Below are 27,794 nucleotides of genomic sequence, written 5' to 3' on the forward strand. Positions count from 1 at the left end.
CAAGTTTTATTCAGGTACAAGCTCTCCCTCCTCTGTGAGGACAGATCTGCACATTCTCCCCCCCTCCCAATAGTTAGCAATCCAAGACAGTCCAGTGGAGCTTGAGTGGTAGGTGTTGCCTTCTGACACACTTCCGGTGATGTCAGGGGGTTTGGCATATGCAAATAAGTTATGCTAATGAGTTATGCTAATGAGCTCCTGCACCTCTTTTTCTACGAAATGACCCCTGCACACAGCCAATGTAAAAGCGCAGTAAGATCTTGAGATCCTATTGGCATCTGGACAGGCATAGAATCTCTCCCATTATGGCTATTTTCATTGGACAAAAATTCTGAACCTTCAAGAGTTATGCATTAAGTAAGCATTACAATCAAGTTACAGTTACAGGAAAACAATAAAAGCAGGGATTTTACCAGATGTGCCTCAAGAGAAAGACTTCCACTCTTCTCCTGCCGCACTAGGAAGGAAATACCTAGCTCTTTATGCATTCAGCTTGTAACCAGGACGCACCAGAGCCATGACACCGGCATAGCCAGTTGGGCAAGGGAAGTCAAACATGTTGGTCTTTGGGACCACAGCTGTACCATTTTTAAAGTCAAGAATATTTATGATATAGGAGTCCTGGCAGACCATGAGTGCTTTGTTCTCGTACCAGATGGTGTCATCTTGGGAACCTGTTGGTGCAAGATGGAGAATAAGGAAAGTGTCTGATGAGCAGAAAGTATCGTTTTGGCAGCCTTGTGCAATGTCCTGGTAAGTGAAGGACCAGGATATGTTCTGAGTGTTGAAAAGAAAACTAGGGTGTTCAGGGGTTTCAAATGACTGGGAGGCACTAGATCCCTTGTGCTGTGTCAAGAGTTCATGTGTTAGGTATGTGCTCCAAGTGGAAGCAAAATAATAACGAGGGACATATGCATCACTTTTGAATTCTTGGGGTTTGTATTGCCTAAAGAATTCAAATGGTACTGTGTGGAATTCAAGGGCTTCCAGAATCTTCCTCTGGAGCGCATAATTATAGTGCCCATACAATGTCAGGTTGAAATGCAACTTAAACAGCTGTTCTGGGACGAGCATGGGAAATCTGATCTTTCTCAAAAGCCCTATCATTATTTCACCTGGCCCATTGGCCTGAGCCCAGCGGTCAAGAGCTTTCAACAGTGACCATTCACTCTCAATCACCAAATCAGTACGAGAGAGCAGAGCCTCCATATTGTCTGGTTTGAGATCCAACCAGGCCTCGGTGCGGGACAGGGCCTCACAGTTCCAGGCCAGGTACTGCAGGATGAGCTGCTGCAGGGTGCTATCTCCACTAGACAGGCTATGTTCATACAGTTCCAGTGCGCGACGGAAGGAGGGGTCCAACGGAAGAAGATACGGGAAGATCTGCCGGCAGTAAGCTTGCAGACCTGGCACCCCATAGGCTGAAGCCAACTTGTGGATGCACTTTACTGAATCCAAGGTGATTTCAATATGTCTGGAGTAGAAATATCTGAGTGGACAGACAAAAAAGATAAAAGATAAAAGAGTGAGCTGCTATTGAACATCCCAATTCTAAATTTTATTGTGCAGGCTTTGGAATGATCTTCAAGTGAAACTTTTTTATTTGTCCAAAACTTGAAACAACGAAAAAGTGAGGTTTTACTAGGATGCTCAGTTTCCATAACCTTCCACACATTAACAAAAAGTAATACAAGCAAGAGTCAGTATGGTTAAATGGATGACAGTTAAGCCTTCACTTAACTGAACTGGTTCACTTTCAGAGGGAAACCATGTGTTAACATGCAAGTAGTTGTGACTTTTTTTGGAGGAAAAGCAGCCTCAGAAGGCTACAGTTTTGAGCAGATGAATGATAAAGGGGGGATGTTTAGCTCTTTCTGTTGATCAAAGTAGCCTCCTTTGCTTTCTTCCATCCTGTGAGGTTCCAAATGCACTTGTGCAGCAGTAATTATGCAGCTGGAACCCTGTAGGTAGAAGCAGCAGTGGGGATTTTGAGTGGAAGTACTCCCATACATGCACAAAGGAAGAGAGAGAGAAATCCAAAATAGTGGATGATTTTGAGTGAAGAATATATAGGGGAAGCTGTTTTTCCTCCAGGACAAGCAGCAGTTGGATTTTTATGACAGACAGACATATCTAATTGCGTCAGGATAATGTTGCTTCCAGATGATCCTCAGCAAGTCTCTGCTGCCTGCCTTTCTGCTGACCACTTTTCTCAGTTCAACATGTTTGTTCCAAACAAACACGTGAAACAACTGTATCCAGTTATCTCAAATGATTGCAATTTGTTACACTTAAATGATTGTCCAGTCCTGGGGGCGAAGTTGGGATGCAATAATAAGTCTATCTCATATTAGCGAAACACATTAACTCAGCTTTAGAATGTTGTAGTGAGGATTTGGATGATAAGACAGTTGCATATTGACGTACTATATAAATGAAGACCAGCAGGGGAAATCTGAAGAATGTTGTGGGTTGCAGTTGGGTCCAGTCTTGTGGGGGATTGGGGGAGAAGGGAGAAGGACATAAGAAGAGCCCTGCTGGATCAGACCAATGGTCCATCTAGTCCAGCATCCTGTCTCACACAGTGGCCAACCAGTTCCTCTGGAGAGCCAACAACAGGGCATAGAGGCTGAGGCCTTCCCCTGATGTTGCCTCCTGGCTCTGGGATTCAGAGGATTAGTGCCTCTGAATGTGGAGGTTCCCCTCAGTCACGATAGCTAGTAGCCATTGATAGACTTATCCTCCATGAATCTATCTAATCCCCCTTTAAAGCTTTTTATTCCTGTGGCCATCACTACATTCTCTGGCAGCGAATCCCACATTTTCATCACCCTCTGTGTAAAGTAGTATTTCCTTTTGTCCATCCTAAATTTACTGCCCATCAGCTTCATTGGATGTCCTCAAGTTCTAGTATTTTGGGAGAGGGAGAAAAATTTCAGTTCTCTCCACCCCATGCAGGTTATCTCCACTAGGAAGGTGCATTTGAGGGGCAAAACAAAATGAACCTGGAGACACCCTTAACTCTGGCTTGGTTCAAATGTCATGTGAAACCCTTTCTTTCTTTTTTGCCACCAAGTTACAGAAGACTTATGGCAACCCCGTAGGGTTTTTAAACCAAGAGACTGACAAGGGTGGTATGCCATTGCCCGCACTGGCTGCCTCACATCACAACCATGATATTCCTTGGTGGTCTCCCATCCAAATACTGACCCTGCTTGTCTTCCAAGATCTGATGAGATCTATATTTTTATTAAACTGTGATTGTTCAGATGCAGGCCACTGTGTTTAGTTATGATATGTCAAATATAAAACCCTGGTTGGAAGTTGGTTTATTAACCACATGATAACCAGAAACCAAGCATGTCACTCTTTTATCTCTTAAAAAACATCTTCACTATTTTACATGCAAATTTAACAAGCCACACTCTATATATACAATTACTAGCCTGATACTTGTGCTTCGCTACGGTATTTAAGTTCCGTAAATCCAGTTATAATACTGATGATGTGAAGTCTGGAATGTGACATTTGTTGTAGGGATTCTAATAGAGAAGATTGTAGTGTAAGAAATGTAGTGAGACATATGTACTTTCTGTCTCTCTACTGAAGGGCCTCTCTCTAGACCACACTGGTGGTTCTGCCCTCAGGTGCTAGGATCACCAGGCTGCATGATGAGCAGGCCACATAGAACTGTCCACTTAAGAAGCAGTCGTCTGTTAAGTCAACTCCTGCTACCTTCCATGAAAGTGATGGCCTCTTTACTTGTGTTCCTGTATTGTTTTGCTGAGCACCTCAGGGTGATCTCACTGGTACTTGGCCTGCGCAGCTCAGTGCCCTGCAGGAGTACTATGTACAAATGTCTTTGCCGCATTCCTAAGTTGCCTTCTCCTTGTAGCGTTGGTGTATCTGGCTAGACATTTACCAGGAGCTTTCTTGGGGGCAGTAAGAGGTGAGAGGTGTGAGGGGGAGTTGGTGTGAGGGAATGGTGATGTGGTGGATATTTCTTCAGGTTCATGAGGGAGGCACGCATTGAAATGGCTCCTAGATATATCTTTTACTATCTCCCTATAAACATTCATACCCTGGCCCTGCTCCTACACCTGACAGACACCGGACTGTCTGGTGTTGGGGGGGATTGTATTTAAAGGCATCGGGGAGGCTGGGCCAGCAGCAGTGCTAAGCAGGGGTCATTTCGTAGAAAAAGAGCTAGGGGGACTCATTAGCATAACTCATTAGCATATGCCACACCCCCTGACATCACCGGAAGTGTGTCCTCCCCACAGCCGGTGGCGACCTCCAGCGGGCACCAGCAGGGAGCTCCAGGCCCCGCCCTCCTGCACCTCACCCGGGGGGATGGCGTCCCCCCGCGTCCCCCCCCAAATGACCCCTGGCAATCCTGGAGAGCAAACCTCCCTGGTGGCTGTAAGCATCCCACCTCCTCTCCTACACCTGATAGGCAGCTGCCTGTCCAGTGTAGGAGGGGGAGTGGGGAGGAGTATTAGAAGCCACTGTGGAGGTGGGGCTGCACCTGACAGACAACCGCCTCTTAGGTGTAGGAGGTGGGGGGAGTGTGTTGGAAGCCATCAGAGAGGCTGGGCCAGCAGCTTTGCTTCACCTCACAGGTGGTTCCTGATTTCCTCAACTGTCATTAGCTCTCTGCAGTCCCCTGTAACTGTTGGGGTTTTTTACCTCAGAACACTGAGCTCTGCAGCTGACCAATCAGAGAGTGGGGGGTGCAGGCCTGGGAGCTGCATAGGAATCAATGGGGGGAGCACATTTTACCCCTTTTGACCAACTTAGGGGTTGAATTTCTAAAAATCCCTTCTTAGCAAGCACCTGCACCACGGTAGGAGCGCCCTCGCCGAATTTGGTGTCTCTAGGTCCAGCGGTGATGATCTGTAATTCCATTTCATTGTCTGACAAAGTGTGCATGCACATGAAAGCTCACACCTTGAATAAAACTTTGTTGGTCTTAAAGGTGCCCCACTGGATTCTAACATTGTTTTCTTAGCCACAGTTAGAATTGCTGTACAGCAGCAGACATCCTGGCTTAATCCTGGCTTGTTCCCTAGCATTGCCCTCACTGCAATGCTGGCTGGGATATTAGCTGGATCTTTGTTGGAGAGATGAAACAAAGAGCAAAGGCAATGAAACCTCCATTTGTTGAATGGTCATTTGTGAGCCACATCCTGGGTTATAAAGTAACCATAAACAATGGTTTTGTGCTACAACTGAACTGAGTCTGAGGATTCATAAGATACGTAAATTCGAGGTGAACGAACCAATGTTCTGAGGTAAAACAAGCCTTTGTTAAATAAAGTTAAGGATAGTTTTAATAGTGGGTGGGGGAAGATTGCTGCAGAAACAAATAACGTACCAAACTTTATTCCAGGGACAGTTATTTCTTTCCTTCCCATAGGTGAGACAAGAGTGGCTTCCACACTTGTCTTGGAATCTTGTGGCTTCCCTGTTGCTGGTATGGCTGCAGATAAAGCGCAGCAGCAACGAGACTTCCACATGACAGGCTTCCCCCTCAGTTTCCATGCCCTAGAAGTGGCCACGCTGCCCCTGGGGCTTTTTCAATTAAAAAAAATAATCAGCACTAGAATATCATATCAATGTAATGTTGTAGCAACAGATGTAGCAAGTTCTCTGAATTCCCAGCTTTGTTCTTTTTTTAAAGTAAGTATCTAGCCCCTTCCCTAGTGAAGATATGCATTTCCACCTTATATCTCCATAAGGAAAAGGAATATATGATATTCTAGTGCCAATTCTTTTTAAAATAAAAGGGCCCTTGGTGGCAGCAGGGGTCGTTTCGTAGAAAAAGAACTAGGGGAACTCATTAGCATAACTCATTAGCATATGTCACACCCCCTGACATCACCAGAAGTGTGTAATAAGGCCACACGCCCCGCCCCCAATGGTCCCGGTTGCCGCTGCCGGCCTTGCAGCTCCACTGCCGAGCCCCATGAGGGGCCCGGCGGTGGACCTGCAAGGCCGGCGGGAGTGCAAGGAAGCCCCGCGAAGGCCCTCCCTGGCCCCAGGCAGGCAGGGGTGGGGAGAGGCAGGGAGGAAGCAACTTACCCTCCCTCTTCTCCTGCCTCCTCCTGGCTGAATGAGGGCCGGAAGCGGGGCGGCCGGAATCAGGGGGCGGGGCTTCGTCATGTGCCCCGCCCCCGTACCTCACCTGGGGGAACTGCGATCCCCCGCGTTCCCCCCCGAAATGACCTCTGGGTGGCAGGGTAAGGAAATGGCTGCCACAGGGACAGGCAGCAAGAAAAGAAAGGGCCATACCAAGCATGGAACAAACAACAAGAGACAACTGGTACAGTGGGAAAATTAGGCTTCATTAATTCTGAGACACACACCCCCTGCCATGCATTTCACATTTGCTTCATTAGAGAATCTGTAGGCTATCATACTCTGAACACTTCCCACAACAACAGTATTTGAGGGGATAAGTTCAGAAAAAAAATCTGAATTTTTCCACCCACACACTAACTTTCCAGGCTTTACAGTGATCTTTCCCAAAACTCTGAAGCAGAGCTAGTTTGAGAAAGATCAGAGAAAAGCCAGTGAAACCCTTGGCAGTTCATGAATGCTGTGGGGAAGTAGGAAACCCCAAACACACATTGAACTTGGGGCAGATAAGCTATTCAGAAATGGCCTAAGACTGTTCACCATGTAATTAAAAAAAAATGATTAAGCATCTGTTTTAACTAACTAATTAATTAATAGTTTTGATTACTTATATTTAATAAATTTCCATATTCCCCAAACCTCTGCATAGCATCTTTTTGAGTATAATATTTAATATAGTATTGAGTATAATAACAGATTGAGTATAATAACAGAGTATAATAACACGAGCCGGCCATGGCTGGGAGGGCAGTATAAATAAATACATGTTGAGATTTTGTTGTTATATTAGAAATTATCACTCATGGCTGGAAAAGAGTTTCTTTTTCATATTTACATTTTCATTTTCTATTATAGTAACAGAGCCAAAATAGCTTCAATATATATATAAATATGCCCTTCAATCTCAGGCCTACTGATTGAAATTTGTCCTCAGTGATTAATCAGCTACCATTTTAGTTGATTAGATTATTGATTTTAAAATTAATTCATGGAATCACCATTTTTACCTTTTTACTCATCCTGAATTTTATTCCTTATTTCTTCTGCCCTGGGAAGCTCTAGGTGAAATGGGAAAGTTGCTTTACTTGTTCTCTAGAAAAAGCACATACATACATGCACTATATATAGCAGGGAGGCCAATCCTCAGAAGATGACTTTCACACCAGCCTCTACTCTACAGTAGATGGGAGGCTTCCTACTAAGTTATCTGCCCAACCCTTTGGGATGCTGTTGGTGACTTCTTAAAATCAGCACAGTGAAAAAGAAAATAGTAAGTTCTGAACTGTGTGCTACACTGACTGTCTGAAAATTCCAATAGGGTTGCCAGTCTCAAGGTGGTGGCTGGAGACAGGGTCCCCTGGCCACCAGCAGGGGATGGGGGGGGGGTAGGGTTTTCAGAGCCAGGTTGGGAAACTCCTGGAGATTTGGGGATGGAGCTTGGTGAGGACCAATGTTTGAACATCCCACATAGGTTTTCAACATGACAGGGCAAATAAACGTTGCCACGTAATATTTTACAGTATTTTTCTTGCTAATTACAGCCATACTGTCCTCATGTAATCCTTATCAGTGAATTACATACATAATGCCTATTAATAGCATGATTTCCTGTTTGAAGATATCGGTACTGTAATGTTCTATAATTTGCATTAAAAATCATAATTAAAATTCGTGATTTCACACCCAGTTGCAGTGGGTGCCTAGATAGCCTCGTTCTTTCTTCTCTACCATGATGTGTTTGACACTGATAGTTACATTGCATAATTTTTAAAATCCACCTCATGCCTAAAGTAATCCTTAAAATGCATATGTGTATAGAAGATTTTCTACTCAGAAGGACATATTATTCACCTCTACAAATATTAAATGGTTTTATTTTAAAAGTGAAATAACAACTGGTTGAAAATTGGTGCAAGTAACAATAAGAATAGGAGTTCGAAAGCAAGAAATTGCAGGTAGATAAATAGGTACCACTTCGGTGGGAAGGTAACAGTATTCCGTGCACCTTGGTGTTTAGTCATGCCAGCCACATGACCACGGAAACGTCTTCGAACAGTGCTGGCTCTTCAGCTTTGAAACGGAGATGAGCACTGCAACCCTAGAGTCGGATTTGACTGGCTTTCGAGCAAGGGAACCTTTACCTTTACCTTTAACAATAAGAACAGTAAAGGAGGTAAAGGGAAAATAAATAAAACACACGAACACAACTAGCCATACAGCTCCACCCGCAGGTGAGATGTTCTTAAGGAACATGTATCAATTCACTTAAAGCGATCATGTGACACAAGATGAAGTTCAAAGCATGAAGCTTTACGCGTACTTGCTGACCACACCAAGGAAATAATAGAAGCTTTGGAAGTGTTGAGAGATGGGCCAGAAGAAACATCTGAAACCAAGAGTGATGCAGGAAGTCTGTTAGTTTGCATCATGACCTATCTTTTTCTCTTATTCTTGCATTTTTGGAGCCCAGTACTAACTGAAGTGAATGATGCTCAGATCTACCTGCAGCAAGAAAGACTTGCGCTTGATCGATGTGTGCAAGTGTTGAAAGCATTGACTCTGTTTCGCCAGGAAAAACGAGACTGTCTAGTGTCAAAGGCAACTGAGAAAGCTCTGCAGATGTGCAAAACGTATAACATTTCTACAGAGAGGAGAGTTGGAAGACGTAAGAAGATGCCTGTTGAGCAGAATTGTAATCCTGCTTGACCTTAGTACAAGAAACACGCAGAGAACAACTGGAAGCAATTGATTGGCTTAAGGCAGAAATTACGAAACGTACAATACAGATGAATACGCTTCACCAGCGATTTGCCTTCCTGCAAATCTGGACATTGTTGGATACTGAAAAAGATGATTTTATCAATGAACATATTCAGCACACATTTGCTAAGTGCACAGAGTTGAATGCTGCAGCTATGATTGCTGAAATAAATTGCCTTTGGCGCCACATTGTCTTGTATAAGGAAGTCAATCCTGATGAGCAGATTGCTAACTGGACAGCTTTAGATTTGCTTTGGTGGGTATACAAATGGAAGCTGCAAGAGAGTTTGACTAACTTTGTTGTGACATTTAGAATCTTTTAAACTATCACTGTTTCAACTGCCAGTTGTGAAAGAAGTTTCTCAAAACTTAAATTAATCAAAACGTATCAGAGATCTACAATGAGCCAAGAAAGACTGAGTAACCTAGAAATACTGTCAATTGAGAGAGATTTCAATATAGATTTCAATTCAATTTATTACAGGTCTATATGACCGAAGTCTTGACCAAGAGGATACAAAAGGGGAATATAGATTTCAATACTGTTATAGAAAAATTTGCAGAAATTAAAACCAGGTGATTTAAAATAAATTTGAGTATACTAGCATTAAATTCATTTTACTTTAATTACATCAGTATTTTCTTAAAATACAATGCATGTGCTTGGGAGGGTAAGGGGTTCAGTACTGGATTGGTGGAAGGGACTCAGTCCACAGGTTAGGGGGCGCAATACCCCACTGCTCAGTGGGGTACCATGCCATAGAGTGGGTACAATACCCTCCAAATCATCTATTTTTTCCAGGAAACCAATCTCTGTAGTCTAGAGATGAGCTGTAATTACATACATTACAGCTGTAATTCTGGGGGATCCCCCAGGTCTTACCTGGAGGCTGGCATCCCTAGCTGGAGATCTCCTCGAATTACAACTGATCTCCAGGCTACAGAGATCAGTTCCCCTGGAGAAAATGGCTGCTTTGGAGGGTGGATTCTATGGCACTGTACCCTGCTGAGGTCCCTCCCCCCAAACCCCGCCCTTCTCAGGTTCCACCCCCAAATCTCCAGGAATTTCCCAATCCAGAGGTGGCAGTCCTAAATTCCAGGAAGTTCCACTGGATTCCAGTGCTGGAGGAGAGGATAGGTGATGCACTACAAATCAAGAGAATACAAATCAAGAGAATAAGTTGGACTTAGTACTCCACATATACTTCTTACCTGAGAAAGCTTTTCATGCTAGGCAAACACTCCTTTTCCACCAGCAATGTGTATGAGTTGTTATTCCGCTCCAGTAGAATACGGGCCTCATTGTTTGTGTGGAGAATCAGGCTATGTGCACATACATGACCATGAGATTCCAGGTTGGTTGCTGCTGTCATGATTGTGATGTTGATGTCACAGTCTTGCTGGCTGTCATATAATTTACCAAAGTCCTCAGAAAAATTTCCAGAATGATCCAAAACAAAAGTCCCAGGATTGTATATAATTCCTGAAATGAGAGGCCCAATAACTGAATCAAAAATGGTATACGAGGCCTAAATAGATAAACTGATTACCCTGAATTTAAGGTCCTACAACAGATATGCCCAACAGAGTAAGAGATAACACAACTGAAACAACAATGACTGCAGATTAAGTAGGAAATCTGTAGCCACTGGAGAAACTGAGAGTTTTATTTTGATATACAAAAGTGAATGGAATTAGTCTAGATGTAAGGCCCCAGCTTTTTAAAAGAGTGCTTGAAAATTAGAGGAGAGTGGAAATAAGATCTGCAAGAATTGTGTGGGAAATCATAAATGAGGGGTTGAGAGAGAAATATTGGCTTGGTGAGGTCTTAGACAAGCAGGGCAAGAGAGTGAGTTCCCTAGTGGTATACCACAATCTGAAATTGGGCAGCTTGATCCTTCTGCCATATACATCAGTGACTGGAAGAAACCAAATAGACAAAACACGATGTTGATGACACAGCTAACAACGACCCACTGGAGACTCACTGTTGATGCACACCACCCCTGCATCCTCCCCATGTCCGCAGTTGTTGTTGAACCATCCTCCAGAACTACACTGTGTGAGAGATGTCTCTGTCCCGAGACAGTTGACGTCATCTAAAAGAATGGGTCCTGATCCTGTGTAGAAAGCAAACATACAGCTAGTCAGAATGGAATAAGAGTGCTCCAGGGAGCTGGTTCTCCTGCGCTCACACTGTTAAGGGTCTGAATTATTCCAGCTGCCAATCTGGATTTCAGAAATTCACAGCAAGCCTTTCTGAGAGAGCTTGGAACCTGAATGCAATTAAGCAGCATATGTTGGAACTCCAGATATAGAAGGCATTACTGTTATATACTAGCACTACTATGCATGGCACTTTAGGGGGAAAGGCAGATCTTTGTCCCTAAAGAATTTGTTTCGGTGCCTGAATCCAGATTGCAAATGATCTAGATACTCAGTTTCACATACAAGTACCCAAAGTTGTTCAGCCAACACCTTCTTCAAAAAGTAGGATGTATTGACCTTCCCTGCAAAATTATTGGTATCAGTGTGGAAATATATTCCCAGAACATCATGAGAGGAATGGGCACTTTGGTTCCTGGGGATATACAGGCACTTGGCTAGTCAACTTATTTATTTAATCTATACCCTACACCCTCTCCCCACAGGCAACTCAGGGCAGCTTACAGCATTTAAAATACAATAAATAAATACAAATATAAAAGTATAAAATGATAACACCAGTTAAAACCGAACTGATAAAAACCAACATCAGCTTGACAAGCGAAACTGAAAGGATCTATCTCCCCTCTCTACTCAACCTTTTATACAAATTATGGGCCCCAATCCAGGAAAGAGCAGTGCATCTTAGAGCAGTATCTGTTGACCATGGACATGTTAGATTCTCTGGTTTGGTATAGCCAGGAACTGTTAATAACTTAGCAGTGTACAAAGGCAAGTTACCTCACAACAGAAGCATCTTGTGTGTGTGTGTGTGTGTGTGTGTGTACTGGTAAAGAAACAAAAGTAACATGGAGTCCCTTTAACTATTCAAACTAATAAGAGTCCTCCTTGTTTTGGAACTCCATTCTAGACAGAATAGGGTAGAGACAGGACAGAAATCTAATCTAGCTAACTAGGATGGATGCTGATACAGGATGCATGTCCTGCATCCTGGATGCCAGAATGGAGAGTCTGGCAATGTGTGCGAGAGACACGCTAATGAACCAGTTTGTAGTGGGCCTGCGGGAACCGAAGCTCCACAGAAAATTGGCCAGCCGTGACGACCTGACGCTCAACATAGCCTTAAAGGAGGCAGTGTCCTACGAAAAGACACACGAAGACAGTCACGGCAAGACAGTACACCGCACAGACCCTTCGGCTACTTCTGATGGGTCCGACAAGGAGGAGGTTCTACAGGTTCATCATCCTTCACAGCATCCAGCATGTCTAGCGGGATCATCAGGCAACAAGGGGTTCCCGTCTTCAAACCCCTGCGCCAGCTGCGGAGAGGCACATGAGTGCAGGTTGTGCCGTTTCCGGAATGCAATCTGCAGGACCTGCAACAAGGCTGGACACCTGGCAAGAGTTTGCCGCTCCAAGGGACAACGGCAGAAGACAACAGCACAGCTTGATGCATCGGAGCGCTACACCATTTCGGACCACCACCAACGGCACCAACTAATGGTATGTAACTTACCCCCCGATGGCCTGGACAAAGTGCATGTGACTGTCCATATTGAGGGGTCCCCCTGTAAGATGGAAGTCGACTCGGGGTCGACCTATTCTATAATCTCGGCCGATACCCTCCATTTCCTATGCCCATGTGGGGGCCCCCGGTTGCACAAGCCACAGGGTCTCATGTTGTGGGACTTTAATAAGAACCCTGTGGACTGGACCCAGAACTTGGCTGGGGTAAGTTCTGGGTCCAGTTCCAGGACTTTTTGGGACTCCTGGACCTGTTGGTGGTGGAGGGGCGCTTGTCCAGTTTATTGGGACTGTCATGGTTCGTGCCCCTGGGACTGAAATTGACAGGGACTCACCAGCTCCGGACAAGGGATTTTGGGGTGGTTTGCAAGGAGTTCCCCAAGGTGTTTGATGGGTCCCTAGGGTGGTACACCGGGGCCCCGATATCTCTGGATCTTGATCCAAACATATGCCCCATCCGCATTAAGGCACGGCTCCCTCCCATAGCAATGAGGGCCAAAATAGAGGCTGAGCTTGACTGCCTCGTAGAGCAAGGGGTGTTGGAACGGGTCGCGCTGGGAGACCCCCATTGTCACGCCAGTCAAACCGAACAGTGACGTCCCTATATGTGCCGATTATAAGTGCACTATCAACAAAGCCTTGCAGGACCACACTTACCCGGTCCCAGTGGTAAGCCACATCTTAGCTTCCCTTGCGGGGGCCAAGGTCTTTGGTAAGCTAGATTTGGTGCAAGCTTACCAGCAGTTGCTGGTAGATGCGGCCGCCGCTGAGGCACAAACCATCGCTACGCACAAGGGGGCGTTTCAGGTGACTAGGCTGCAGTTCGGTGTATGTGTAGCCCCTGGGATTTTCCAGTCATTCAAGGATTCCCTCCTCAAAGGCATCCTTTGAGGAGGGAATCCTGAATGAGGGAGTACAACCTTTTCTAGATGATATCATCACGGCGCCGGACTCCGCCACCTTCGCTGACCGGCTCTGGGCAGTGATCCAGAGATTTGACTCCACCGGTCTCAAGGTGAAGAAAGAAAAGTGTCTCCTGCGCCTCGAGTTCCTGGAGTTTGCGGTGGACGCCCAGGGTATCCACCCCACAGACGATAAAGTTCGGGTAATTACGGGGGCCCTGACTCCCACTTCCAAATCTGAACTGCAGGCTTTCTTGGACCTGCTCAATTTTTATCACGCTTTTCTCCCCTTGAAATCTGCCATGGCGGAGACCCTGCACCATCTCCGGAACAAAGACACACCCTGAGGCTGGATGCCCACTCACGCAATGGCGTTCCAGGGGGTCAAGGATTTGCTCATTTCTAACTCCATCCTGCACCATTTCAACAAGGCGCTACCGGTGGTCCTTACCTGCGACGCTTCTCCGTACGGGGTTGGGGCGGTCCTGGGTCATCGGTTGCCGGATGGCCGGGAGGTCCCGGTCGCCTACTACTCTAGGACCTTGACTTCTGCGGAACACAACTACGCTCAGATAGACAAGGAGGCGCTAGCGATAGTGCATGGTGTAAAAAAATTCCACCACTATCTCTATGGCCGGGCCCTCACTGTGGTGACGGACCATAAGCCTCTTCTGGGTCTCCTGGCTCTGGATAATCAAACTCCGCAGATGGTCTCCCCCAGGGTTCTATGGTGGTCCATTTTCATGGCGGGGTACAGCTACGACCTTGTGCATCGCCCCGGGAAAGCCATCAGACATGCCGATGCCATCAGCTGCCTGCCGCTGCCCATCACAGACCCTGACCTCGCTCCCGTGCACTCAATTGCCCTCGTGGAGTTGCTCCCCAATCGCCCGGTTCATGTGCGGGAGTTCGCCCACTTCACGGGCCAGGACAAGGTTCTCTGTCGGGTCCTGGACTGGGTGGGGAGGGGAGGGGATGGCCTAGGGCCAAGAAGGGCCCCGAATTCATGCTGTTTGTCACCCAGAAAGACGAAATACCTACAAAGGGTGACTGATGTGGGGTGGCCAGGTGGTGATACCTGCGCCACTACAGCAGCAAGTCTTAGTGGCTCTACACGAGCACCACCTCTGGGGTCGTGAGGATGAAGGTGTTAGCACGGAGCTATGTCTGGTGGCCTGGCCTCAATCAGGACATCGAGGACATGGTAAAATGATGTCAACCTTGCCAGGTCTCTCGCCCCAACCTGCCTAGGGCTCTGGAGAGAGCCTGGGAGTCTTCACACCACCCCTGGTCTCAACTCCACCTAGACTTTGCGGGGCCGTTCCAGGGGCTGCTTTTTTAAATCCTTGTTGAGTCTTTCAGCAAGTGGCTAGAGGTCGTCCCCGTTCCGTCCACCTCCTCGAGATCCGACATCAAGGCCATGTGGCGGATCGTCAGTGCCCAGGGTATCCCGGACACCCTGGTAACGGACAATGGCACTGCATTCACGTCCAGGGAATTCCAGGACTTTACATCCTACTATGGAATTTGACATGTGCGGTTGGCTCCGTTCCACCCCGCCACAAACGGCCAAGTGGAGCAGATGGTCCAAACCACCAAGGATGTACTCCGACGGCTCGACTCAACCTTCCTCTTCGGCCAACGAACCACACCACACACAACAACGGGGCACAGTCCAGCCGAATTACTCCTGGGTCACCGCCTCACAACACGTCTAGATCGACTGCATCCGGACCAGGCCCCCGAATGTGAACCAGACATGGAGGACCAGGAAGCTGCCCGAGGATTCTTTTCTGAAGATGCAGTGTACGTGCGGAACTACGCCAAGGGCCCGCCATAGATCCCGACGCGAGTGGTGTGAGTCAAGGGGCCCTGTTCCTACGAGGTTTCCTGTGAAGACGATGAATACAAAAAGATTGCTGCGAAAGTTCACTGAAATATACAAAAGATGTTCAGTAGAAAATTCAACTTTTCATGATGTTCTTTAATTCTTGTTTCCAACAGGTGCCAACAAGATGCACAGCACAGGAACAGGACGAACACTTCTCGAGTGTATCTGCGTTCGTTTCGAGATATATTACTTTCAGGGCCGACATCCTTAAGACCTTTTCGCAGGATACCTTACCGCCGGGACACTTTAAATGCGGCCGATGTGCCGCGTGTCCTTTGATGTCAGAGACGGGTGTCTTAGATTTCCCGGACCTCAATTTCAAAAAATCCCTGACCCATTTTTCATCCTGCGCCACCAAATCTGTCATTTATCTTATCACATGTTTTTGTGCAAAAAGGTATGTTGGACAAACGTCCAGGTCCTTGCGGACCCGTGTTTTAGAACACAGATCAAAGTTAAAACATAAATGTATGACAGCTCCTATGACCCAGCATTTTGAGGAAGCTGGACATGGCCCCAATGATTTTAAATGTCTAACCTTAGAGGTAGTAAGACCTAAATCCTACACGTGTGTTGATATGCAAAAATTGCTGTTACAAAGAGAAGCTTTTTGGACTTTTGTACTAAAAACTGAACAACCTTTTGGAATGAATGCTGCTCTTGACTTGTCATGTTTTTTAGGAGAGTAAAATTGGGATCTTCACTTCAAATATTGTTCTCTCTCTTTAAATGCTGTTCTCTCTCTTTAAATATTGTTTTCACCCTTTGCTCTCTATCATTGTTGGATTCTCTCATTTTAACCATAGATAAAGTTTGTATTCAAAAAAGTATGTAGTGGTTGCTTGTAACCCTCCTGTTGTTGTATATATTGTTGTATATATTACTGTATAAATCATGATCAGTTGGCTACCTGAATGGGGAAGGCACGTGATAACATGGTGTAAATATAATGGAAGCTTTCAATTAACCACTAAGACTTGTTGTTTTCAATTTCAATTTTTATACCTAAGTGTTAGAACTTTTGTCCCTCAATAGTGTGGTTATTATGGTTATAATAATACTATGCTTTAATTTGCAGAATGTATGGATACCCTTGTGGTGATTTAAACTGTGTGAAGATCATTGAAAAGTGTATGTATAATATTTAAGCTTCTTTAAGTAGTACAATAGTGAGATTGTCTGGAGTGAATGTTTCCTATGATATTATCTTTATTATTATATTGATAGGAAGTTTGATAAAGAATATATCTCAAAACGAACGCAGATACACTCGAGAAGTGTTCGTCCTGTTCCTGTGCTGTGCATCTTGTTGGCACCTGTTGGAAACAAGAATTAAATAACATCATGAAAAGTTGAATTTTCTACTGAACATCTTTTGTATATTTCAGTGAACTTTCGCAGCAATCTTTTTGTATTCATTGTATGTTGTTGCTGTGCCCTGAGTTTATATAGATAAGTTTTCCTGTGAAGACGGTATGGTGCTCCAGAGGCACATCGACCAAATGCGCCGGCGAGTGCTGCCTCTGGAACCAGAAGACACCGAGGAGGCTGACCCAGGCGAGACTACCGAACTACCACCAGCTCCAGTGATAGCCAGCCAACCGCAGACCCCGACCCCAGTGCTCCCTAACCAGCCCGTAGCTGCACTGGCCACCTCGGACGAGCCTCTGGGAACGGCACCTGCTTCCTTAGCACCAGCCACCTCTCTGCCGAGAGCCTCGGCACTGGTGTCCCCCACAGCATCCACGAGGGAGCAGAAAGCTCTGGCATACCTAAAGGACTATACATGTGGGTGTCTTTCGGACCAAGGGGGGAGGGGTGTTGTGTCCTGGCCTAGCCATGTGTTCAATCCAGTTTCGGCTGGTTTCACATGCAGTCAGGTGAGGTACCTGAGCTTTGCTCCCAGTTCCCAGCCAATCGCGAACCTAGGCTCCCCAGGACTAATCTAATCCATGTAAATAGACCATTCACGGGTGTGTGTGGGGGTGTGTAGGCGGTTTACCTTGGGGCATATAAGCCAGCCTGCGAGCCGGCTACTTTGTTTTGTTCTTCTCCGAATAAAGTATGAGAGCTGAATTCACTAAGTAAGTCTCAGTACTTTTCACATTGTCTCCTCATTGGTTACCTCTATTTGCATAACATTGCCTTCTCATTGGTTACCTCTAGAATCCTGGTGGTCTATTGTTCCAGAGGTCCAAGCTCAGCCCGTCTCTTGGACAGACCTGGGAGATTCCAGCCCAATACATAACAGCTACTGCAAGGCAAGTTCTGCTCTACCATGCCAAACTACAGTATGACCATGCTTGTGGGAATGCTTCAACATTTGGACCAAATTTACACCACCTTCCTGGCACTGAACAATTTCTTTCCGTTCAATGTGCACCCCACATTTACATGTATCCTAAGAAAAAATTTAAAAGTAAGATGCATTTCCCTGCTCTTGCTTTCATCCTTTCTCACTACACCCAGGCACACCATTCCCAGGACACGGGCAGCTTGTACTTATATGGAAATTTGAGTTCTGATATTTCTGTTTTATAAGAACCTAAGAAGAGCCCTGATGGATCAGACCAGTGGTCCATCTGGTCCAACATCCTGTCTCACACAGTGGCCAACCAGTTCCCCTGGAGGGCCAGCATCAGGGCATAGAAGCCAAGGCCTTCCCCAATGTTGTCTCCTGGCACTGGGATTCAGAGGTTGACTGGCCCTGAATGTGGAAGTTCCCCTCAGTCACGATAGCTAGTAGCCACTGATAGACCTATCCTCCATGAATCTAATCCTCATTTAAAGCTGTCTGTTCCTGTGGCCATCACTACATCCTCCAGCAGTGAATTCCACATTTTAATCACTCTCTGTGTAAATAATTATTTCCTTTTGTCCATCCTGAACCTAGTGCCCATCAGCTTCACTTGATGTCTTCAAATTCTAGTATTTTGGGAGAGGGAGAAAATTTTCACTTTGTCAACTCTCTCCACCCCATGCATAATTTTATAAACTTCTATCATCTAGTCATCTCTTTTCTAAACTGAAAGGTCCCAAACTCTTTAGCCTTTCCTCATAGGGAAGGTGCTTCAACCTCTAATAAACTTGGTTGCCCTCTTTTGTACCTTTTCCAGCTCTGCAATGTCCTTTTTGAGATACAGTGACCAGAACTGTACGTGGTATTCCAAATGAGGCCACATCATAGATTTATATAGGAGCATTATAATATCAGTCATTTTATGTTCAATCCCTTTCCTAATAATCACCTTTTTCACTGCTGCAGCACCCTGGGTCGACACTTTCATTGAGCTATCCACTACAACACCAAGATCTTTTTCTCTGTCAGCAAGTTCAGATCCCATTAGCCTACACTTGAAATTGGGATTTTTTTTACCCAATGTGCATCTCCTTACACTTACCAACACTGAACTTCATTTGCCACACTGTCAACCACTTACCCAATTTCTGGAGGTCCTCTTGGAGCTCTTCACAGTCAACCTTGCTTCTCACCATCCTGAATAATTTTGTGTCATCTGCAAACCTGGCAACTACACTACTCACCCCTAGTTCCAGATAATTTCTGAACAAATTAAATAGTACTGGCCCCAATACTGATCCTTGTGGGACCCCACTGCTTATTTCCCTCCATTGTGAGAACTGTCAGTTTATTCCTACTCTTTGCTTCTTGTCATTTAATCAGTTTTTAAACCATAAGAGAGCCCATACTCTTATCCCATGACTGCTAAATTTACTCAGGAGTCTTTGATGAGGTACCTTGTCAAAAGCCTTTTGAAAGTGCAAGTACATAATGTCTACTGGGTCACAATTGTTTACACGCTTGTTCACTTTCTCAAAGAACTCCAAAATGTTGGTGACTTCCCCTTGCAGAAGCCATGCTGATTTCCCCCCAGCAGACTTTGTTCCTCTGTGTACCTAGTAATTCTATTTTTGATTACGGTTTCTACTAATTTGGCTGGGACAGATGTTAGGCTGACTGGCCTGTAATTTCCTGGTTCCCCTCTGGACCCCCTTTTTTTTAAAAAGGGTGTTGCATTTGCTCCTCTCCAGTCTTTTGGTACGGGAGCTGAATTAGTGATAGATTACAAATATGATTAGTAGATCAACTATCTCACATTTGAGTTCCCTAAGAATTCTTGGGTGTATGCCATCAGGACCTGGATACTTCTTGATTTTTAATTTCCCCAGTAGGTTTAGAACTTCATCTCTCATCACCTCAACTGGACTCAGTTCTTCAGACTCCCTTCCTGAAAAGAGTGGCTGTGGCATGAGCACATGTCCCACACCTTCTACAGTGAACACAGAAGCAAAAAAGTCATTGAGCTTCTCTGCCATCTCCTCACCTTCCTTTAGCAATCCCTTTATTCTTTTGTCATCCAAAGGCCCAACTGCTTCTCTGGCTGGCTTACTACTCTAGATATACCTAAATAAATTTTTATGGTTTGTCTTGATGCTTCTAGCAACCTGCTCCTCAAAATCTCTTTTTTCATGCCTAATCATTGACTTATATTTCTTTTGCCAGCGCCTGTGGTCCCTCCAATTCATTGGGGCAGACCATCCTCTTTTTAAAAGAAGCCTCTTTACTTTTTATAGCTTCCTTGACTTGTTTTGTTAACCATGCAGGCATTTTTTGGGATTTGGGAGTGCCCTTTCTAACCTATGGAATGAATTCTATTTGGGATTCACATAGTGTGGTTTTAAATAGCTCCCAAGCATCCGCTAGGGATTTGACTCTCTTGTGTTTCCTCTTCAGCTTCTTTGTTATTATTCCCCTGATTTTTGTAAAGTTCCCTCTTTTGAAATCAAACGTTACGGTTTTGGACTTCAGGGGTAACTTTTCATTGACCTGAATGCTGAACTTAATAGCATTGTGGTCACTGATCCCAATCGGTGCAATAACTTCTACATCTCTCACCAGTTCTTGAGACCTGCCTCTGTGACCAAGTATTCCAGTGCACAGTCATTTATGATGTCTAGATTTTTCTACAGTGTGATTCAAGTACATGTTTACCCAGTCAATGTGGTTAGTGTCTCCAAATACATTAAGATTTGGGGCTGGGAACTGTGTTGTGGTAAAGAGCTTGCCTCTGTATTCTGTTCTGTCGTACCTTCCCCAAATGCTGCACTCGTCTTCACTTCAGTGGCACCTGTGAAGCCCAGGGAGCGGCAGACGACATCTGCATCTGCCATGTCCCAGTTATCATCACATATCGTCCCCCACTGTCCAGCATAGTAGATCTCCACACGCCCCTCACTGAAGGAGCTTCCATCGACCAGCCGCACATCTATACCGTGGATAGCTGCAGATGCAGAAAAGGAACATAATAAAAGCACATCGTTAGTGACAAGATACCAGCACAACAGAGGCTTATATAATTTTAAAATTATAAAATTATGCATGATGTTGTGAAAGTAGATAGAGGAAACTTCCGCCCTCCCCCCCAAAAAAGTCTAGAATTCAGGAGCACATAATGAGACAGATGCACAGTAATTTCAGGACAAATTACTTCTTTACAAAGTACACAACTAGCTTGTGGAACTCACTGATATGGGATGAGATGATGTCCACTAACTTAGATGGCTTTAAAAGTGGTGTGGGCATATTCATGGAGTATGGGTTGGGAAATGGCTATTAGCCATGGCATCTAAATGGGACTCTTATGCTCAGACAGTTGTAACTATGACTGCAAAATGCTGGAATGGAGAGAATAGCAACAGAGAAAAGTTTTGGCTACTGTGACTCTGCCATGGGTCTTCCAGGACATGTGGGTACCTGCACTGCATGAAACACAATCCTGGACTAGGTGGGCTGATCCAGTGATACTCTTCTTCAGAACTGAACAACCTGAAGCATCTGCGCAGGACACCATTTCACAACCTCCTTGAACTGGACTAATGTACTTCCCCACACTTTCCACCCCAGATGCTCTAAAATTATGAACCATGATTAATCAATGTATCAAATACATTTTTATCCTAACCTTTCTCTGTGAAGGTTAGCGCAGCATACATTGTTCTCCCATTCCCATTTTATTCTCACAACAAACCTTGACAAGGCCGCCTGTGTGTCTGGTCCAAGATCACCCAGCAAGCTGCGTAGCCAGCCTCCAGGTGGGGTTGAAGTTCTCCCACAATTACAATTTATCTCCAGTCTATATAAATCACTTATGCATTCATTTCTTATTTATTTAAACCTTGTATTCCCTTTTTCCTGGAGAAAATGGCTGCTTTGGAAGGTGGACTGCAGATCCTTCCCCCCCCCCAAGATCCCTCCCCCCCCAAACCCCAGTGTCCCAGACACTACCCTCAGATCTCCAGGTATTTCTGAACCCAAAGTTTGCAGCGCTAACCCACATCTTCCAGACCCTAATCTGATAATCTAACCACTGCACTACAGTACAGTTATGTGCACTGCTAAAATTCAAGCGCCTTTAACAGGATTTACTAGGGCAGAAATGTTTTTAAATTCAAAATCTTAGTATTTTCTGGTTCTGATTGTGGTATCGAAATTTCCCCCCTAAAATGCAGCATCTGAATTTCAGAATAAAAATTTATACCACAGTTTGCAGTTTTTGTCACCTATTCATGAAGATCTCTTTCATTTGATAAATGAATAAAGTTAATAGAAAATTTATGAAATGATGTAGAAAGGAATCTGTCTGTTATTGTCTAATAACATAGACTGCTTCTGCCTGTCAGGTACAGTCTTGGCTGCTACTGAGAATCTCTGGATTCTGATGTTAAATATCAAAAATTATCTAATATTTGCTGAACAGTCACACTTTCTCCCTCAAAATTCATGGGGCAGACTTCACAGTTGCACCATCACGCACAAACTGATCACCAGCATTCCCTCTTTCAAGAAAGAAAGAGCATTCACTCCCTACAAGAAAGCTGGCCATGGCACTGTGCTGTCCATGTACTACCATATCAAGCAGATTTTGCCTGTGTCATGCTGTTGCACAGGTGGCCTAGACTCTCTGCATAATTGGCCACGGTCAGTTTGGTCTTGATGAAGTCACTGTTCAGCTGCAGGAGGTCCAGCTCCGAGGTGAGCTGCCACTGGCCTTTGACCTCCAGTGACTCCACCAGCTCCAGAGCCTTTGCACTTCCAAGGGAATGACGCCCAGGAGCCTCTGCCATGTACTTCCAGTTCCTAGATGGCCACTGCAGTAGCCCCCTCCTTTGCCTTCTCTGCCTCCAAGCTAAACAAGTAATATGGTGTCATGACTTTGCCAGCTGGGGGCTCTGTGCCACAACTAGGCATCCAAGTTAGCATCCCTGGGTATGTTGCTCTCCTCTGTTGGAGCCAGATGACAGCTCTAGTCCCAAGCCACCTTCATTAAAACACCAGCTATTATTGTTGCTGTCTCCCAGGTCTGAGCTGAGTGGCCACTGCACTTACCACTTGACTCAGCTTGCTCCAGGGCTCTTGCAACATAGACTACCCCTGTCTGAGATAGCACTGGGCTCTAGATTCCTGAAAGGTTGGTGTCCCTAAACTGGAACCTCTTGGATGTTTTGATCTGTTCCCATGTTCAAAACAGAGATAAATAGAATACTCTCTCTGTTTAAGGTACGGTAACTTTGTTAGTTGTAGATTTTCCGGGCTGAATGGCCGTGGTCTTGGCATTGTAGGACCTGATGTTTCACCAGCAGCTATGACTGGCATCCTCAGAGGTATCACACAGAAAGATGGAGTACTCTCTGTGTCAAGGTGAGAAGAACAAATGGTAGGCAGGTAATTTATATATACTCAGGAAGGTGGGGTAGGGCTGAGTCATTATCTTGTAGGAGTTTCCCAGGCTGTGACATGCTAATGGAGGAGCTTTCCTGAGGAGGTTCTGTTGCATATGGATTGGCTGTTGAAATTCTAATCTTATCTGTAGTGCTATTATAAGATGTAGAGCATTTTGTGTTTTTCAGGACAGGAAACCATGCCCTATTTATTTTTAAACTCTCTTCTTCCCTGTTGAACGTAACTTTGGTTTGATACTTCTTGCTGGCTTGCCCATATCACATTTAGGGTTGGCAATCTCGAGGTATTGGCTAGAGATCTCCTGGAATTATAGTGGATCTCCAGCCAACAGACATCAGTTCCCCTGCAAAAAGGGCTGCTTTGAAAAGTAGACTCTATGGCATTGTATTCCACTGAGGTCCCTCCTCAAACCCCACCACCCCCAGGCTCCACCCCAAAATATCTAGGAATTCCCCAACCCAGAATTGGCAACCCCAGCCACATATGCATATTGCAGAAAGTACATTGAACACAGTGTGCACTGTTGTGCATTACTACTTTAATTTTGAGAGTGTGTTGTTCTACTTAATTCTTTGGTAAATAATTGTTTGGTTAACAGAACAGCAAATGAAAGGCAAGTGCAACTTAAAGTACCAGACGTAGTAGAGGAAAACCTTGGCTGTTAATATGGCATGGTCTGCTTAATATGGCACAGGGGGAAGCTTGACAGAAGCAGAGCTGTCTGGTTTCCCCCTTCAAATCTCTAGTCACAAGGCAAAGATGCAGGAGCCTTGTCCTCAGTTGTCACTAGGCCCTGCTCACTGCAGAAGCTGTTCCTTCTTAACAAGGTGTCACTGTTCAAGACCATGAACAGCCTAACTTACCCAGTGAGTCAGTTAAGTTCGGCCACAGTAAAAGCAGACTGAGCATTAGTAGTCCAGACAGAGTCCCATGCAGCCAGCCTGATGGAAAACAACACAGTGTGAACAAGCAGGTAGGGCCAGGCACATCATGGCTAACCAGGGTTTAAAGTATATGTAAAAGTTCAGTCCAACACAAGGGGATGACTTCAGCTAATTTCCTCATGCCTCACTCTGAAGGAATCAGATTGGTTTGTAGATAGGGAAGTTGCTGGGGAACACGAGTGATGGGAAGTAAAACTGAGAGCCAACAATATGCCGTTTTGCCCAGTAGATTTTCATAATGTGGCCACATATTCCACATATGAGTCCTTTAAAAATCTGGGAAGGAATCTAAGGTTTCATTAAATTCATTCTAATTCCAGAATGCAAATTCATTGTAAAGTGTAAAGGCAGGGAATAAATTTGTATATCAACAACCCTGCATGGCCAGCAGTCAATTCAGAAATTCAATTCAAGCCCCAATACCAAGGAAGGAAGGAAGGAAGGAAGGAAGGAAGAGGGAGGGAGGGAGGGAGGGAGGGAGAGCATGGAAGCAGCAGGAGCAAGCAGAAATGTAGTCCTTTTCCTAACAGATATTTCCCCATCCCAAACTGCACCTATCAACTGTCATTTCCCTCTCCTCCACAGCAAGGAAAGAACTCTCCCATCACTGCTTCTCTGCTTTCAATCATCTAATCATAAACCCAATTTTTAAATTCACATTTATGTATCCTGTATAATTAGCATCTAATTGCACAGAATGAGGAGCATGAGAAGTTTTGCTAAGTCTGCACATACTCCCACGTCACTGTAATATTCCTCCTAGTCTTTCCAGGTGCTTTGGTTTATCTTTGGGGAACATACAGACGTAATTTTGACCCAATGTTGTGCAGTGGTTATAGTGTCAGACTTGGGTCTCATATGTATATACATGAAGCTGCCTTATACTGAATCTGACCCTTTGTCCATCAAGGTCAGTATTAGTCTACTCAGACTGGCAACATTTCTCCAGCATGTCAGACAGAAGTCTTTCACATCACCTACTGCCTGGATCTTTTAAACAGAGATCCTGGGGACTGAACTACAGTGGGGCTACTGGGGCTTCGCCCCCTTCCTTAAAGGGCTAGCCCCACAAGATTTCCTTTTGAAAATGTTTTTTAATTATTTTTAAACATTATTAATTGTCTTTTTCTCTACATGGTTTGAAATGGTTCAGGGCACAGTATCTCCCTTATAAATAAAAACCGAATGGTGATGGCACTTCTCTAGAACATTCCACACGCTCCAAAATCAGTTCGCTCTCTGATCTGTCGTTCAGAGGGTCTCCCTATCCACTGGCTGTTTGCCTCAGTCCTGCCTCCAACATTCTAAACATTTTGCTTTTCCTCTCCCCCCCATAGCCAGTCAGAACAGAGGTTATTTGCATATGCAGCCTCATTACCCTCTGCCTCGGAACACAGAGGTTATTTGCATATGCGACTTGATTGGCTTTTGCCTCTAACATTCTAAACAGTTTTGCTGTTCTGAAGTAAAATGTGTCCAATCTCCAGGTGAGAGCTGGAGATAACTCAGAATTACAACTGCTTTCCAGATGGCAGAGATCAGTTCCTCCGGAGAAAATGGTGGGCTCTGTATCCTTATATGCTGCTGAGGTGGCCCCCGTATGACAGCCAATGTGATGTAGCAGTCAGGGCTTCAGAGCATGGGAGAGGCTGCAGGTGTGTGGGGGGTGGAAGCTGGAGAGTGAGGGGGAAATAAAGGTAGGTTGATGATTGGCTGGGAAGGAGAGGGTTGCCAACTCCAGGTGGCAAATTCCTGGAGATGTGAGGGATGGAGCCTGGAGAGGGCGAGGTTTCAGGAGGCGTGGGACCTCGGACAGGTACAAAGCCATAGACTCCATCCTCCAAACCAACTATTCCCTTCTGGGGAACCATTGTTGCCAATCTCCAGGTGAGGGCTGGAGACCACTTAAAAATTACAACTGTTCTTTAGGTAGCAGAGATCAGTTCCTCTGGAGAAAATGGTAGACTCAGTGTCATTATACCCTGCTGAGGTCGCCATAGCAAATTGACACTGAGTGTCCAAGGCTGGGGCACCCGCCCAGAGCCTCTTTCTAGAGGCCGTTGTATTTATTTCCACAACGGGCCTTTTTCCTAGTCCTATAGTATTGCTATAGAACAGAAGATATACAGAGTGCATCAGAAGCAACAGTAAGTAGCTTCTGCTTCCCAGTCTTTAGCCCCTCCAAAATTTGCCCCACAAGCCACAAAATCCTGGCTATGGGGTGGGGCTGGATTGAACCTGGGATGTTCTGCATGCCAAATAGATGCTCTGCTACTTAGCCAGAGCCCCTCGCCAATCTGCTGTGGATGGAAGTTTTCTGGGTGACCTTGCTTGTGCCTGTCACACACTCTCAGGCTAACCTACCTCACAGACTTATTGTGAGGGTAAAATGGAGGAGGGGAGAATTATGTAAGTCACTTTTGGGTCCCCACTGGAGAGAAAGGCAGGATATAAATGAAGTAAGTGAAGAAATAAAATAAGTGAACCAGACAACATCAATCCAACTAATGCTTTGATTGGGGTGGAATCACCATTAGCCAGCATGCAATCTGGTAACCCACCTTTCTGGTATACTCTGATTCTTTAGCCCTCAGGAGTGTTTTGCAGTGAGGATGGAAGATGAGATAATGTCACAGCAACTGACTGTGATGTCTCCATGAAGAACCTCACCAAATCCTTTCCCCATCATATACTCAAACCATTCAGAACACCTTGCCAAGTTTAATCTGCTCCCTCTCACCACCTCATCTTTCCTTCAGAGCTGTGTATTCATTTTCCACAGGACCTGAGTGCAACTTGACTTCCTGCAACTTACAACAGTGCAGAGCTGTCACACCTGGGACGGGCGTGTTTAACACTGCCTCCTTTCATTACATTGGGGCAGCAAAATGCTAGAGATAAGTCTGTTTTAAGAGAAAGCTGCAATTGGATAATCAGAGGGAAAGCATTGGAACCAGCTCTAGTTTCTTAAACAAAAGTCTCCATGACAAGCAACTCTAGTAAAGTTCCTCCTTGCCCCGCTAATTCATTTCCACTGTAACACAAATCAGATGGAGCTGAGTTTGTCTTTGAAATCCTTTTAAGCAGCCTCCCATATGGCAGCCATTCAGCTATTAAAGGAAGAGAGTGCAGTAGGAGCACAATGAGAACAAGAGAACCAAAAGAGTGGTCAACAATGCGATGCAATTTAAGCATTCCTGTATTTTGCTTGTTTACGCACAGAGTGATTGGTTCCAGCAGAACGATTTTACTTCAGACCAGCATTTAGAGTTCATCCATAAATATGCTGGTAGATGGAAGAGAATTGTTTTTCCATAGACAGAACAGATCTTTTTCATGCTGTTTTGTATCAACTTCAACCAACAACCCCAACACATTAGCACTTTTAAAATACACTGAGAGGATACAACAGAGTTAAATTAAACTGCAGTCTCCAGTGATGCTTATCTCCAGGGATTTCCTATGCTCTTGGGTTAGTGCTCTGACACATAAGAGGAAGGTCAGATTTGAAGCTTAAACTGTCTCTCAGCGTCCTATCTGTCAGTCATGCAAGCACTACAAAAACTGCACAGCAGGACAAAAAAAGAAGAAAAGATCCATGAATAGGTGTGTATCTCCCACCCTCACCAATTACGTATACCCTTCTGTACTCACTCTCTCTTCCAACACATTTCTCTTTGCCCTGGAAGATGCCAGTTACTAGGAGA

The 27,794-nt window shown here is 45.0% G+C and overlaps 1 protein-coding gene across 1 annotated transcript; it reads right to left on the reverse strand.

Annotated features, from left to right (window-relative positions):
* Positions 1-195: 195 nt before the first annotated feature.
* LGALS3BP (lectin, galactoside-binding, soluble, 3 binding protein) lies at positions 196-27,794 on the reverse strand. Its single transcript, XM_015416997.1, has 6 exons — positions 27,742-27,794; positions 24,007-24,084; positions 20,493-20,684; positions 10,890-11,021; positions 10,114-10,384; positions 196-1,489 (listed from the first exon to the last, which is right to left on the reverse strand). Exons 2-6 carry the CDS (start codon positions 24,050-24,052, stop codon positions 481-483), a joined length of 1,650 nt encoding a protein of 549 aa, XP_015272483.1. The 5' UTR covers positions 24,053-24,084; positions 27,742-27,794; the 3' UTR covers positions 196-480.

This window comes from Gekko japonicus, unplaced genomic scaffold (genome assembly GCF_001447785.1).
Source record: "Gekko japonicus isolate JY-2015 unplaced genomic scaffold, Gekko_japonicus_V1.1 scaffold518, whole genome shotgun sequence".
NCBI lineage: Eukaryota > Metazoa > Chordata > Lepidosauria > Squamata > Gekkonidae > Gekko > Gekko japonicus.